The 15,322-nt window shown below is 38.1% G+C and overlaps 2 protein-coding genes and 1 long non-coding RNA gene across 3 annotated transcripts; 2 read left to right on the top strand and 1 right to left on the bottom strand.

The window, feature by feature from the left end:
• Positions 1-6: 6 nt before the first annotated feature.
• On the top strand, positions 7-1,233 carry LOC108378273 (zinc finger CCCH domain-containing protein 14-like). The gene is made up of 3 exons (XM_017634562.1): positions 7-114; positions 244-513; positions 595-1,233. The coding sequence occupies exons 1-3, from the start codon at positions 81-83 to the stop codon at positions 816-818; spliced, it is 528 nt and encodes a 175-aa protein (XP_017490051.1). The 5' UTR covers positions 7-80; the 3' UTR covers positions 819-1,233.
• A 9,304-nt stretch (positions 1,234-10,537) lies between these two features.
• Positions 10,538-12,052, top strand: LOC108378275 (uncharacterized). The gene is made up of 2 exons (XR_001849400.1): positions 10,538-11,164; positions 11,685-12,052. It is a non-coding gene; the product is annotated as an uncharacterized LOC108378275 (long non-coding RNA).
• Positions 12,053-12,536: 484 nt separating this feature from the next.
• On the bottom strand, positions 12,537-15,316 carry LOC108378274 (protein crumbs-like). The gene is made up of 5 exons (XM_017634563.1): positions 14,838-15,316; positions 14,003-14,766; positions 13,810-13,937; positions 13,332-13,748; positions 12,537-13,116 (listed from the first exon to the last, which is right to left on the bottom strand). Exons 1-5 carry the CDS (start codon positions 15,050-15,052, stop codon positions 12,886-12,888), a joined length of 1,755 nt encoding a protein of 584 aa, XP_017490052.1. The 5' UTR covers positions 15,053-15,316; the 3' UTR covers positions 12,537-12,885.
• Positions 15,317-15,322: the final 6 nt, after the last annotated feature.

Here is a 15,322-nt window from a genome sequence, read left to right as displayed (position 1 = left end):
ATCATGAACGTGCTGCATCGCGTGATTACTCGGCTGATCGCCATAGTGGCGAGGAGCGCCGCAAGATCTCAACGCGCAATATGGAAGCGAAGAAGTATGACAACATACCGTCATGTGAGTATTGATCTTTATTTAATAAAATAATTCTTAGCTGGTTGTAGTCATGCTTCAATTATTATAATTGAATTATGGGTTGTTGTTATAGTCGACTAAACATTAATATATATTTCTACTTCATTACAGTGAGCTCCGTCACATTAGACTCAGCAGCAGTGCGTGTTATGAAAACAAAGGAACGCTGTAAATATCACCCGACTTGCACCAAACAATTTTGTGATTATTATCATCCGACGGCGCCATGCAAGAGTTTCCCCAATTGCAAATATGCAGATAAATGTCTATACTCGCATCCGCACTGCAAGTACGATCTCGCCTGCACGAATCTTGACTGTAACTATGCACACAGTGGGCCGCGTGATCCGGCGCAGCTGGTGCCGCAAGCGCCGCCCTTATGTAAGTGATGAATCTAGCTTCAATTTGTTTAATTCTCTGATAATTTATTAATATTTAATTAATTTTTCACAATTTCCATAGCTTCCCATGTCGTGCCTGTGCAGAATTACAAATCGATTTCAGCCACAGCTGCCGCCAACACCATGTGCAAATACTATCCTACATGCACCAAGGTGGGCTGCACCTTCTATCATCCCAAAGCATGTCGCTTTGGCAAAAACTGCATTAATAAATTGGAGTGCAGCTTCTATCATCATGAAGTACAGAGCAGCAACAAATTTAAATGGGTCGCATCGGTTGTTTAAAACCAACCCATTGCTGGGTTCTATATTCGCTTCTAACGTACAGATTTAGTAAATATATTTAAATTTTGGATGTGAATGTCATTGCTACAATGCAAATTTATTTATATTTACAACTAAAATTATAAAAATTATTGCCACGTAGTCATGCTTTACGTAAATACAAATGAAAAAGGGGAACAAAAACAAAAATATAAAAAATTTTAAATAATTAAACAAAATAAAAATTCTCGCATAATAATAAATCAACAGCATACATACATATATTGTAAACTATATATAACTATACAAAATGATATCGAAATAGTGTTTGCAGTGATTTCTTGAAAAATACATAGAATAGTAACCGTTTTTTTGAATTTTACGGCTTATCAAGTAATTATAAATGCAAACAAAAAATGTAATAAAGTTATAAATCAGAAAATGGGTGCTTTTTTTCTTGTTATCGCATTCCAAGTAATTTTAAGAAATTTTAAAATTTTACTCAACAATATTTAATTCATTACAAATCTAAAAGATATTTGATTCTGTTTACACTTTAGACGCGTAAATGCCTCGTAACTGTGTAAAACCCGTAAATAAACCGGTTTCGCATACAAAATAAAGCAAGTTTATGAGGTTTACGTTGTTACGAGGCATGTACGCGTTTAGATGAATTGCCCTAGAGATTCCCAAAATTTACTTTGGCACTCATACATATCGTTCCTTTTTAGAAAAGTTTCATACTCCACAAAAATGTTGTGTAAAAATTTCATAGATGTACCCATGATAAAAATATTTATAAGGTATATTTTTATCATGGATGTACCGATCACTAGGACAAAATATGAATTCATTTTCACTATGAACATATATGTTAATCGGAAGGAGTTAGCATATGACAATATTGATGCAGTTTCGTTCGTTTAAAGATGCAGTTCCGTAAAGTTTAAGTTGTCTGTTGAACTGTATCAAATTTTCCATCATGGAAAAATGTTGACTTAATTAACTGATAAATTAAGTGGAATTAGATTTTTACCTTATTAAGTAATTTGAATTTAAATTTTAAATAGGTGGTAACCCTCTTCCAATACCTCAAAATTATTACTTGTATTCAAACTTAAGATTTCTTATTGCTCCTTCGCTTGACATCCATTCTTTGATATTTCATATAACTTGTGTATAAGTAAACTAAATTCAACATTTCAAGCAGATGGCAACCCTGTTCAAAATACTACTACTTTCTTCAACCCCTTTCGTTTGGCACCCATGCGTACAAATTTCTCTTACCTAATTCCCTTGGTTCAAATTGAATTTGATTTTTTAAACAGGTGGTAACCCTCACATTGTTCAGCTAAGAAACAAAGCTTTTCAAATCATTTCGATTGATACCCATTTTGTAATATATGATTTAATATTTAAATAATTTGAATATAATTTTTTAAAAGGTGGCAACTCCTTTCAAAAAAAGGAAAACCTAATTGTACATCTACGGACCAAGGCTTTAATTTGACACCTCATTTCAGAAGATCGAACGAACGGTGCGGATAATTTAAGTTGAATGTTTAATAGGTGGCAACTCTATTCCAAAACTAAAACCAGTTCATACATCCACAGACTAAGCGCTTATAACTTTGACACCTCATTTCTGAAAATCGGGCGATCGGTATAGATCTTTTGTCCTGGACAAAAAATCCCTTCGCGTATTATATTCTACTTATGTAGATACTCAATACCCTAAATGCATCTGGACTTAGGGCCAAATCTAAATTTTTCGAATATCGAATAAACCGGGTTTTATTATCGAACAAACGGGTTTTTTTCATTTCATACATAACTGGACGTCCCAATAAAAGTTTTGAGCTTTTCGCAGTTTCCAAGGCTTTTTCGAGTTTAATTGAAACCCCTAAATATTTTTAAAATTATATGCTAGATTATTTGGGGATGGAAGTGGTATGTCATGTTTGATTCCAATAAATCAATGTTTTGTGCTTAAACGTTTTCTGCATGTTTTGCCGAAGGAGGAGAAGCTTCAAATCGTTTTCTGCTTGTTGATGTTGGGACTCAAATGGAGAGATCTACAATTTAACTCCACCTCCGAAGAAGCTTTTTTATGGTAGAAGTACACTCGAGGTTTTGCCAATGTCTTCCGAGGGGCGACTGCTATTTGAAAAAAAAATATTTTTTTTATATTGCTGCTAACAGAAATTGAACTATGGGCCTCCCGAGTGTCAGTAGACACATCTAAGCACTCGGCTAAAGCGGCCAGACCGAATCAGGAATAATTTAATAATTCAAATAAGACCAACCGTGCTTTTTTCATTGCTTTTTAATTGTTTTACTTTTGATCCAAAAAAAAACTTTGCACCTACTTTGTGTTGCTCTTTTCTAAATAAAAGGTTTATTTACTGTTCATAGTTTTATTGTAATTTTTGGTCAAGACTTTATCAGTCCAATTCTTAATATTCCCGGGGAGTTTGTTCCCTGGGAATTTGTTTCTCCCGAGAAAGAAATCCTCCAATAATTAATTAATAGCATTTTCCCCGAAAACTTGGGGAGCAAATTCGAGTTTCGAAAAAGCTGTTCGACACTCTTTTGAGAGCTCAACTCCGCCATTTAATATAAAAAATCCTCAGGGATTTTTTTTCATGATAGGAGGTAAGGGAAAAGAGAAAACTCCCAGAATCGGCCTGTATACCACCATAAGCACTATCAATGTATGAAGCCTATGTAAAATAAAACGGGGGTTTCCTGCTTTTTCTTAATTTGAAAGTTGGAACTGTTTTTCAAATTGCAACTTTTCGAATCACACGAAAACCGGTTTTAGAAAAACGGCGAATAATTGATCACCACCCTTTGCCATATTATTAGCTCAGGGTGAATCTCTCTAAGTTTTAAGAATAGACGCTAGCTCGGCAATCTTGCCAAATATTTCACTACGCGCAACCTACAAATATCTGACGCTAAGTCAAAAGCCTGGTCGTAGAAAGTAAGACTCGACCTAAATGAAGAAATTGATAGATTCAGCCAGCAAAAGATGCTAGGTGGCACGTTCGATATCGTCTGATCGGTGCGAAATAGACTCAGAAGCAGAAAAAAGACCCACAATTCGTTCATCGGCAGCCTTTGGAAAAAGGATAACTAGATCCTGCTCGTTACATACATACATATGTATGTGAACCGTCGGCCCTTTGAACCGTGACTGGGTGTCTCCTAATAACTTCTGATGAACAATACTACACGAACAAGCGGCAGCATGATGCTGTCCAAACTGTTCTTGTTGAGTCTTGATGGATCGGACAAAATCGCATTATCACTTAACGTAAGGATATACTATGGTTTCTCTGTCAGATAGGGAAGATGAATAAAACAACCAACTAACAACGCTGCTGTAACAACAACAAAAACCCTTCAATTCATTACGTAAGAATCAAAAATGTCATTCATAAAAATGAAATATGCACACCTACCTCTGCTTTCTTGATCCACAAATGTTTTATTCAGTTGTTCAGTTAGTTGTGTTTAATGTTTAAAGCACTTTATTAAATTTATAGCAGAATTATTAAAGTAGTAATAATAAAAACGATTATGAAAAGATTTACTAAAATTACAAGGTATTTATGATCTTCAAAATTCATAGCGGATAGTTACATACATACATATGTATGTATGTACATATTTGTATGTATGTACAGTTAGTATTTCTTGTATTTGTTAAAATTTTTCACGTGTCCTATCATGTTTTATTGGCCTACTTATACATATACAATAGACTGCATCACTCTCCATAAAAAAAAAATAAAAAAATCGGTACTGTTTTTCCATTGGAATTATAAAATCTATTATAATCTAAGACGTCCACCAAAATATTTCGGGAAAATATTAAGATTTAAGCGAACTGGACCGATTTGAAAATACCTCCAAAAATGGAGTTTTTTATGAATAAAAATAGTTTCTGAAAGAAATTTTTGAAAAAAGTTCACTCAGATGACAAAACAGATTAGGCTTAAAAAATTTGCATAAAAATATTTAAAAACCTTTCCAACTGAATCGTAATAATGAGATTTTTGATGCTGTTTTTTTACTATTTTCAAACTTTTTTCAAACTTAATTTTTCGAGGTATTTTCAAATCGGTCCAGCTCGCTTAAATCTTAATATTTTTCCGAAATATTTTGGTGCAGTCTAATATACATACAAACGTATTTGCAAGTGTAAATACATTCATATGTATGTACATATTTTCTGTATGCAATATGTACATTAGAGTGACTGAAAAAAAGTAAAGTCTGAATTTTCCAAGGAAATGGTGTAGAACTCTTCAAAATCAAAATTTTTTCGATCGGAAAACTCAGTCTTTCTTCAAAAAACTTCCAACATTAATACCCAATTGTTTATTTGGCCATTTTTTATTAGTGATTTTTTGTTATATATATATATATACAACTACAAAAAATTCAATAGTGACATGTATAAAAAATCGTAAGTATTAAAAATTGGTAAACAGTTGGGTACTAGTCTTTTGAAAAGAAACAGAGTTTTTCGATCCAACGAAAATTTTTTTCAAGGATTCTATTTTATTTCTACGAAAAATTGTATGTTTTTCCCATAGGGCTTTGAGAGACCTTTAAATATTTTTTGATTTCGAAATAAATAAAAAAAACAGGGGTATACTTTTCCGATATAGAACAGTCATAGGGGGTGAGAGCATTAAACTTATGCCTTTACTTTTTTTCCACATGCATTTTTGGGCCATCCTAATGTACATATGTATATACATAAGCTTATGCATCTGTGTTGTTAGGCATAAAAATGACAAATTATTTTTTCCTGCCTTTCTTGTTGCTCACAGTCCCAATTTTTTTAACAAATTCAGTTCAGATCTTGTTTAATGCCACTAAGAAGAGGGCGATGAGAAGGCAACATTTTTTGTAGAAACGAAATTGCCATAACATAACATCCCCCAACAACTTAATACCTGTTTACAGAGTGCTATGAAAAATTAAATTGGTTTATTTCGAGAAGTGAAGTGAAGCGAAGTTACACGGAAATGACAGAAGGTCAGAAATGACAGGCCAGATTTTGATTGAGTCAACGTCTTGGAGGACAGCGAGGCTTCTCTCTTATCCGCCTAATATCGTTTCTTCAAAAGACTTTCCAGGTGTTGATAGACGTATAATGCTCACAAAGACACAACATGCTTACACGAAGAGAAGATCGATCAATAACGACCNAGAACAGTCATAGGGGGTGAGAGCATTAAACTTATGCCTTTACTTTTTTTCCACATGCATTTTTGGGCCATCCTAATGTACATATGTATATACATAAGCTTATGCATCTGTGTTGTTAGGCATAAAAATGACAAATTATTTTTTCCTGCCTTTCTTGTTGCTCACAGTCCCAATTTTTTTAACAAATTCAGTTCAGATCTTGTTTAATGCCACTAAGAAGAGGGCGATGAGAAGGCAACATTTTTTGTAGAAACGAAATTGCCATAACATAACATCCCCCAACAACTTAATACCTGTTTACAGAGTGCTATGAAAAATTAAATTGGTTTATTTCGAGAAGTGAAGTGAAGCGAAGTTACACGGAAATGACAGAAGGTCAGAAATGACAGGCCAGATCTTGATTGAGTCAACGTCTTGGAGGACAACGAGGCTTCTCTCCCATCCGCCTAATATCGTTTCTTCAAAAGACTTTCCAGGTGTTGATAGACGTATAATGCTCACAAAGACACAACATGCTTACACGAAGAGAAGATCGATCAATAACGACCTAAAAAAATGTTTCGATTAGAGGCGGCTTTAGAGTATGGATAATTCTCGTTGGGACGTAGAAGACAGAATGACGATGGTAGGGGTTCACCGCACAACCTTGAACTGGATAAGCAGTCTTTTGAGTTGCAGAAGTATTTCGGAGCAATGGGGTCTGCCACATAAGCCGTATTATCGCCGCTCCTGTGGCCGCTGGCGGTAAAGAGGATACTAAAGAAAATGGATGGAGGACCTGCCAAGCTTACTGCATAAGCGTAGAATATTCCTGTCATAGTAAGTAGGAAGTGTATGTCCGTAACAGCTCATTTATGAGCCAAGTACTACTGGAAGTACATCTTAGGATAACCAAAGAAGATCTGGTACTCTTCACCCGGATGTAAAAGGTTCCGAATTGGCCTAAGCCTAAGCTGGTTGGTGTGACCCTCCAGCCGAAGCAAATCACCAAGTATCTGAAAACAATACTTGACAGTAACTTTCGTGACGCCTCAGAGGGCGAGAAGACCTCAGTGGATTTCTAAGCTGGACTGTAACTGGGGCTTATCGCCTTCTCTTTCTTACTGGATCGTCACGTCGGTAGTAAGGCCGATACTGTTCCACTGGTTATTCGTTGGGTAGATAGCAATGTAGAAGACAACATTTNTCCTGTCATAGTAAGTAGGAAGTGTATGTCCGTAACAGCTCATTTATGAGTCAAGTACTACTGAAAATACATCTTAAGATAACCAAAGAAGATCCGGTACTCTTCACCCGGAAGTAAAAGGTTCCGAATTGGCCTAAGCCTAAGCTGGTTGGTGTGACCCTCCAGCCGAAGCAAATCACCAAGTATCTGGAAACAATACTTGACAGTAACTTTCGTGACGCCTCAGAGGGCGAGAAGACCTCAGTTGCTTTCTAAGCTGGACTGTAACTGGGGCTTATCGCCTTCTCTTTCTTAAGGCCGATACTGTTCCACTGGTTATTCGTTGGGTAGATAGCAATGTAGAAGAAAACACTANTTTCTTACTGGATCGTCACGTCGGTAGTAAGGCCGATACTGTTCCACTGGTTATTCGTTGGGTAGATAGCAATGTAGAAGACAACATTTCTTTAAAGAATAGAGAGTGTATTTAGGCTATCAATGATCGGCATGACAGAACCATTTAGCACTACACCGACGGTAGCACTTTATATATATTTTGTTGCATCTATTGCCGTCGGACTTATCGTTTAAGAATATAGCGGCCAAAACTGTGCCAACAGGCTCAATGCTACGGGGTAGCTCGTGCGCAGTGCCTAAGGGCACAGTAGTATAGCGTCAACTTTGCCTAGACGGATTGACTACATGATTCCGGACCTGCTCTGCAAGCCGAACCCTGAACTATGGAGATCGAGGGCTAACATGACGGCTTACGGCTCGATGAGTGTCTATGCGGACGGTCGAGGATGGAGAAAGGCGTTGGATCAGCAGTCGTCTGCGCTTAACAAATCCTTTAAACTGCTTGAACCGGTGAATCTCCATATCGAAAGTCAAGATACAATAAAGGCTCTTTTATCGCATAACTCTTCGCCAGCAAGTGTGTCAGGGTGCGGGATATGTGTTAAGTACTGGCACAGGCGCTCATCTGTACTGGGTTCCAGGGCACACTGGTGTCACGAGTAACGAAAATGCCGAGAGGGTTGCCAAATAAGGTGCTCTGTCAGAAACAATGCTGATAGAGGAGGTGCCGATTTCTCTTCAAGCGATTAAATGGAAGCTCGAACTGTCCATAATACCGAAAGCACAGAAGGTGTGAACCAAAAAACAAGACTGCAAGCTGTCCACTATTATGTACAGATCGTATGACATAAGGCTCGTAAAGTTTCTACCATCCCTCAAGAGGGAAGATGCTACGCTACTGTTTGATCATCTAACATGACATTGCCTGCTGAAATCGCAGGCCTTTAAAGCGGCTCTGACAAATGATGGATCTGTAGGAGACGCTGAACGAAAGATTGATTGATAAGTAAATAGCTCAAACCTCTTATCTGAACATTAAGCTGCAAGANGAATCTCCATATCGAAAGTCAAGATACAATAAAGGCTCTTTTATCGCATAGCTCTTCGCCAGTAAGTGTGTCAGGGTGCGGGATATGTGCTAATTACTGGCACAGGCGCTCATCTGTACTGGGTTCCAGGGCACACTGGTGTCACGAGTAACGGAAATGACGATAGGCTTGCCAAATAAGGTGCTCTGTCAGAAACATTGCTGATAGAGGAAGTGCCGATTTAATGGAAGCTCGAACTGTCCATGATCCCGAAAGCGCAGAAGGTGTGAATCAAAAAACAAGACTGCAAAGTGTCCAGACCGTATGACATAAGGTTCGTAAAGTTTCTACCATCCCTCAAGAGGGAAGATGCTACGCTACTGTTTGATCATCTAACGGGAAACTGCCTGCTGAAATCGCACGCCTTAAAGCGGTTCTGACAAATGATGGATCTGTAGGAGACGCTGAACGAAAGATTGATTGATAAGTAAATAGCTCAAACCTCTTATCTGAACATTCAGTTGCAAGGAAACTATAAATTACATTGCCCCGAAGCTGATGATTTTCACTGCAACCTGGCTGTTCATTACAAGTGAAGAAAGTGCAAAGATTTCGTGTTCATAGCTTCAATGTTACTACAACTATAGGGAGTAAGATTTTATGAGTTAAAACTCGAAAGAAGAAAATACTCAAAGTAAAAATTTTGTATAGTCGTTCTTCTGGGTAAGCAGTTACAATTGCACTGCTACACTCAATCTCAACTCTTGCGCCCTCGTTAGCGCAGTCTGGGCAATGTGAGAAACCCATAAATAATCTGAGTAATGCTTTGGGCCACGGTAGAAAGAGACGGCGCTTCGGGTGGGGCCACTACTCCCACTTAACTATTCGGTTTTAGGGTGCACTGAAGTCTGCAGCTATGTTAACCAGTAGGTGCGGCTGCAAGCGGGCGTCTGTCTTAGAGCAAGCGGCTCGCTTTATAAACGTATGTTCGGCTGAAAAACCACTCATCCCTGCAATGGTTGTGCGCTGCGCTTGGGACCCGCTCCCCTCGCATATAAAGCAAGGACTGTGATTAATAACTCTTGCCAATAGATGCTACTCGGAAGGCAATTAAGGAGCAGAGCTCTTTCTCGACGAAAAAAAAAAATTACGCTCTACAAATCTCTCATTATGCAGAAACGTGGGCAAAGTCGAACAAAGATTAGAATTTTTTGTGGACTTTTGAGAGAACTATTCTACGCAAGATCTATGGCTCTGTTCGTGTGGGCGACGTGTATCAAACAAGATGACGGAATGACGAACTCTACGAGCTTTTTAACGACATGGACATAGTCAAGCGCATACAAATACAGCGATGGCGCTGAAAAGATACTTCGATTAGGCACCCTGGGTGGACACCGAAAGGCGCCCACGAACAAACTAGACGGACCAAGTGCGGATGGGCCTGCCAATTGGCGAAGGTTTTTGGTCTTGGCCCAAACCAACTATGAAATTAGTTTTTATAGATTTTTGGGGTACTAAAAATTAGTTCCCCAGTTATCACTCTGGGACATGACAGAGCTTCTATGACACAACGACATAGTCATAGAGCAACAAATTGAAATACAGCGACTTCTCTGCTACGGTAATGTCGTACGGAGGAAAAAGCCGGCATTTCCAATCGGTTCAGTTGGCACAAAAAAAAGCACACTTTTTAATTTTCAAAGGTCTTTATTAATATTACATATAAATTAGTCGATTTTATATAATACAGTCTCTAAGTTAAATTACGCTTGTATTAATTAATGTATATATGTATGTTTGTATACGCATATATAGTATAGCATAATATATAAATATACGTATGTTTTCATAAAAAAATTTAAATAACTTTAACTTTTAAATATTTGCAAATTGAAATATGAATTTATTAACGTTATACTTATTTAAAATAAGGCCACGCNTAATTTTCAAAGGTCTTTATTAATATTACATATAAATTAGTCGATTTTATATAATACAGTCTCTAAGTTAAATTACGCTTGTATTAATTAATGTATATATATGTGTGTTTGTATACGCGTATATAGTATAGCATAATATATAAATATACGTATGTTTTCATAAAAAAATTTAAATAACTTTAACTTTTAAATATTTGCAAATTGAAATATGAATTTATTAACGTTATACTTATTTAAAATAAGGCCACGCAATAAGGCGAAAGTTGCACATATTTGTATAGAAAATTTGAATTTTTTCGTTTATTATTTAGTACTATGAAATGTTTTCTTATCTAAACCTTTTTAATATACGAAATAGTAAATTTAGCTTTAACTTTTATAAGTGCACTTTTGTTTTAATAAATTTTCTATACTTAATTGTCAAATTTTCGATATGTAAGTATGTACAGATATTTGTATAAATGTGTGTATGTGTTTGTATAAGTAAATAATTTTGGAAGTCCAGGTCCATATGGATTCGAATTGATTGGTAGTAACAATTGAATTATGTATTTAATTTAATATGTTTTCGTAATTTAATTTATCTACTATTAAATTCTTGTCAGTAAATTTATTGCTCGCTTGGCCTTAAAGCACAATACTGAGGTTTTAAACCTTATAACTATATAACTAGCAAATAAAAAAAAGTACAAATAAAATAAAATAGTAAATATTTTGAAATATGTAAGTATCTATGCTGCGGTTCTACTGAGCACATGAGTATCTACATACATACCTACATACATTCGTCGTCGAAAAATATCATACTTACTGCAGTATCTACTACGTACATATGAATATAAATATTGCTGTTTTATCATTAAACTTATTCATTTCTTATTTAAGTATATCAGCGTTCGAATATGTTTCACAAAATCGGCTGCGGCTTATTTTAGTGTTTAATCGCTCTTAATAAATTTTTTTTAACGGTTTCAATCTTCTTAGTACATGTATTAAAGTCTTAAGAAATATTCAATTATTTTTATGAGCAAGTGTATGAAATACTTTTCAAAAATACGTGCGGGAGTTTTTTTTTTTAATCTTCGACTTGCAATATTTTTTTTGTCAACTTCGTGGGAAACTGCGAGCAATCATAATTTTTGACAAACGACTGCNCAATACTGAGGTTTTAAACCTTATAACTATATAACTAGCAAATAAAAAAAGTACAAATAAAATAAAATAGTAAATATTTTGAAATATGTAAGTATCTATGCTGCGATTCTACTGAGCACATGAGTATCTACATATATACCTAGATACATTCGTCGTCGAAAAATATCATACTTACTGCAGTATCTACTACGTACATATGAATATAAATATTGCTGTTTTATCATTAAACTTATTAACAAAATTATTCATTTCTTATTTAAGTATATCAGCGTTCGAATATGTTTCACAAAATCGGCTGCAGCTTATTTTAGTGTTTGATCGCTCTTAATAATTTTTTTTTTTTTTTGAAATGGTTTCACACTTCCTAGTACATTTATTTATTTTTTTGTCAAATTCATGGGAAACTGTGGGCAATCATAATTTTTGAGAAATGACTGTAGTTTTAGACACGCGAGCATACATTTTCAATACACGCGCGCACTTTTTCGACTCGCTGACGCATCTTCCTCCACCCTTTCATTAGTTTGAGTAAATTTCGTCTTTGCTAAGAGACTTTTTTCTGCTTTTTAACGAAGTGTTTGGTTCGCGATCATCTAAAATTTCAAATATTTTCTTTGATCCACTCACTTTTTGTACTCTCGAGCATAATTGATTGACTCGCGCGCCCAAGTTTTCGACCCGCCGACGCATTTTCATCTCAACNAGTTTTAGACACGCGAGCATACATTTTCAATACACGCGCGCACTTTTTCGACTCGCTGACGCATCTTCCTCCACCCTTTCATTAGTTTGAGTAAATTTCGTCTTTGCTAAGAGATTTTTTTCTGCTTTTTAACGAAGTTTTTGGTTCGCGATCATCTAAAATTTCAAATATTTTCTTTGATCCACTCACTTTTTGTACTCTCGAGCATAATTGATTGACTCGCGCGCCCAATTTTTCGACCCGCCGATGCATTTTCATCTCAACTTTTATGCGCTCCTCTCAAATTATTTAAACGTAAAAGCTTAATTATTGACTATAACTACAATTAATGGGCGGATAAACACATTTAAATAAGTCTACACAAAGATATTTTCTTTCTAGTTTTCTTCGCTTTTTGATTTCGCACGTCTCCAGACAACATTAACTAATTTGTAGTTAAAAAAAAAAGAAATTAACAACATATCTTGTCTCCCTCATAGAAATTTCCAAAATCGGCCAGTTACTGCAACTAAATGAGCCTCTCCTCTGGTGGCGGTTTAAGCACATTGTCCATCTCCAGTCGCGGATTGCAGTACTCTTGCGCACTGGGACTGTAAGTGCCGCGCGTCGCACGCTTATTACGCGCCATAACTAGGAAGGTGCCCAACAGCGCAGCACCAATAAGCAGCAGCACCACCACAACGGGTATCACGATGATGGCAATGTCGGCGGTGGAGGGACCGTCATCTTTGGCGGCCATCTGCGCGCATAAATTAAAAATTTCATTAGCAACTGATTAAATTTTTTTCCCCCCGTTCGCTTATTATACTCACCACCAACGCGCAGTCCTTGCCCTCATAACCGACTNTCGGCGGTGGAGGGACCGTCATCTTTGGCGGCCATCTGCGCGCATAAATTTAAAATTTAATTAGCAACTGATGTAATTTTTTCCCCCCGTTCGCTTATTATACTCACCACCAACGCGCAGTCCTTGCCCTCATAACCGGTGGTGCAATTGCATGTGTAGTCTACCTCATCGCCACACTCCTCCTCACAAGTACCGCCATTCATACATGGCGAGTTTCCGTTCTTGCATGGATCGGTTAGATTGCAGTAAGCGCCACAGAAGTTGTCCTGACAAATGCATTTGAAAGAGCCCAGTAAATTGATGCAGCGTCCCAATCCGCCGCAATACTCAATATCCAATGCACACTCATCGATGTCGATGTCGCAGTTGATGCCTTCGAAACCGGTATTGGTGCAGTTGCATAGATAGCCGCCGATGAGATCATGGCATTCGCCGTTATTAAGACATGGATTCGGCTCGCACTCGTTGATGTCCTCCTCACATAAACGACCGGTGTAGCCCAGACTGCACTGACATAGCGGCGTCTGTGAGCGGTAAAGAAATATTTTGAGAGTAAAGTAAAAGACACAGCAAACATGAGCTTACGAAAGGATCGGCGAGTATGCAAAGGCCACCGTTCTGACAGGGTGTCGTCTCACAGAAGGGCACGTCGCAGTAGGGTCCTTCGAAGCCGGCCATACAAAGACAAGTGAAGTTGTTGCTGGTGATCGCATCTATTGGGGCATGTAAAATCAGGTTAATACAAATGTGAGAAGTAAAATTGACCCAAATCACTTACTAAATCCATCCTTGCACGTCGATCCGTTGCGACAGGGTAGATTTTCGCAGGTCACTTGCTTTAACAAGTCACACTGTGTGCCCGCATAGTCATCCGTACACTCGCAATGGAAAGCCGCAATGAGATCTGTGCAGGTGCCGCCATTATGACACGGCTGGGAGGCGCACTCATCAATGTTATGCTCGCAGAAACGTCCATCATAGCCGGGCAAGCAGCGACACTGGAAGTCCGCCACCCTATCGATGCAAGTGGCGTTATTCTCACAAGTTGCCGTCAAGCACTCATCAATATCGATCGAGCAATCGTCCCCCTCATAGCCAGCCAGACACTTGCAGGCATACTGCTCCGATGGCGAGCTACAATAGCCGCCATTTTTACAGTCCGTATTGAAGCAGAGCACACAACCTTCATCGGGTTTGGATGAGTTGAGACGGAATTGCGATTGCGGTTGTACGGATACGTTCTCAGTGCGTGGATACATCTCGGCGTTGGAGAAATATGGCAGCAAAAGATCGCCTACGCGCGCCTCACCCAGGCAACCCTTGAATTGTGAGCCCTGCTGTGCTGAGCTGCTACCACGCGCCTGCCGGCTATCAGTGGGCATGCCGCCGAGATAGATTTGCGTATCGCTAGAGAGTAGCTCCTGAAAAGCAAGTTGATCAATGTCCGCCGAGAAGGTGGGCGATGGATCGACCATGCTTTCCCAACCCTTCCAGCCACCCTCGAGTTTGCCGCCCTGCACGCGTAGATAAATGCGGTTCCAGCTGTTGAATGAAGGAGAAGAAAAACATTCACGGTAAGCAAAAATGAAGTCGAACTACAATTGGAAACATACCCTGGCTCATTCATCAGCTCCATGTGGCTGGGATCGGCTGTATCCTTGGTGAAACGCTTGGTATCGCCAAACGGCTCTTGACTCAGCTTCCAGGTAACAGTAACCTGTCCCTGATTTACGCCGATTTCAAAGAAGCTCTCACCGTACTCCACATAGAAGAGTGTGCCGCCGGCACGTGTTCTGTACGCAATCTCTATCACCGGTTTCACAAGCATTTTTGGCTCCTCTGGCGGTTGCTCAACAAAGTAAGTGAACGCTAACGGATTTTTCTCACTGCCTTTAAAAGTGATGTTCGTCAAGCACTCATAACCATCGTCAAGATTCTGACATATACTGCTGCCCGGACAAGTGACCAGTTGACAAAACTCGATCTCTTGACAATTTTTGCCCTTATAACCATTCGGACAGCTGCACACATAATCATTCCAAGTATTGCGGCAATCAGCATTGTGCTTACAGGGATTCTTGCGACACAAATCATCAGT

Source organism: Rhagoletis zephyria, unplaced genomic scaffold (genome assembly GCF_001687245.7).
Source record: "Rhagoletis zephyria isolate East Lansing unplaced genomic scaffold, Rhagoletis_zephyria_1.1 Rzeph_scaffold_13728, whole genome shotgun sequence".
Taxonomy (NCBI): Eukaryota; Metazoa; Arthropoda; class Insecta; order Diptera; family Tephritidae; genus Rhagoletis; species Rhagoletis zephyria.
Note: the sequence above shows the minus strand (reverse complement) of the source record. Positions and strands in the feature narration are given on the sequence as shown.

Bases quoted from the DNA above. Each gene is read 5' to 3' on its own strand.
- LOC108378273 (XM_017634562.1), top strand. From the start codon at position 81: ATGGAAGCGAAGAAGTATGACAACATACCGTCAT. The intron at 115-243 runs GTGAGTATTGAT...ACTTCATTACAG, and splicing joins GTATGACAACATACCGTCAT to TGAGCTCCGTCACATTAGAC. The intron at 514-594 runs GTAAGTGATGAA...CAATTTCCATAG, and splicing joins GCCGCAAGCGCCGCCCTTAT to CTTCCCATGTCGTGCCTGTG.
- LOC108378274 (XM_017634563.1), bottom strand. From the start codon at position 15,052: ATGCTTGTGAAACCGGTGATAGAGATTGCGTACAGAACACGTGCCGGC. The intron at 13,938-14,002 runs GTAAGTGATTTG...ATGCCCCAATAG, and splicing joins GACGTGCAAGGATGGATTTA to ATGCGATCACCAGCAACAAC. The intron at 13,117-13,331 runs GTGAGTATAATA...TTATGCGCGCAG, and splicing joins GCAAGGACTGCGCGTTGGTG to ATGGCCGCCAAAGATGACGG.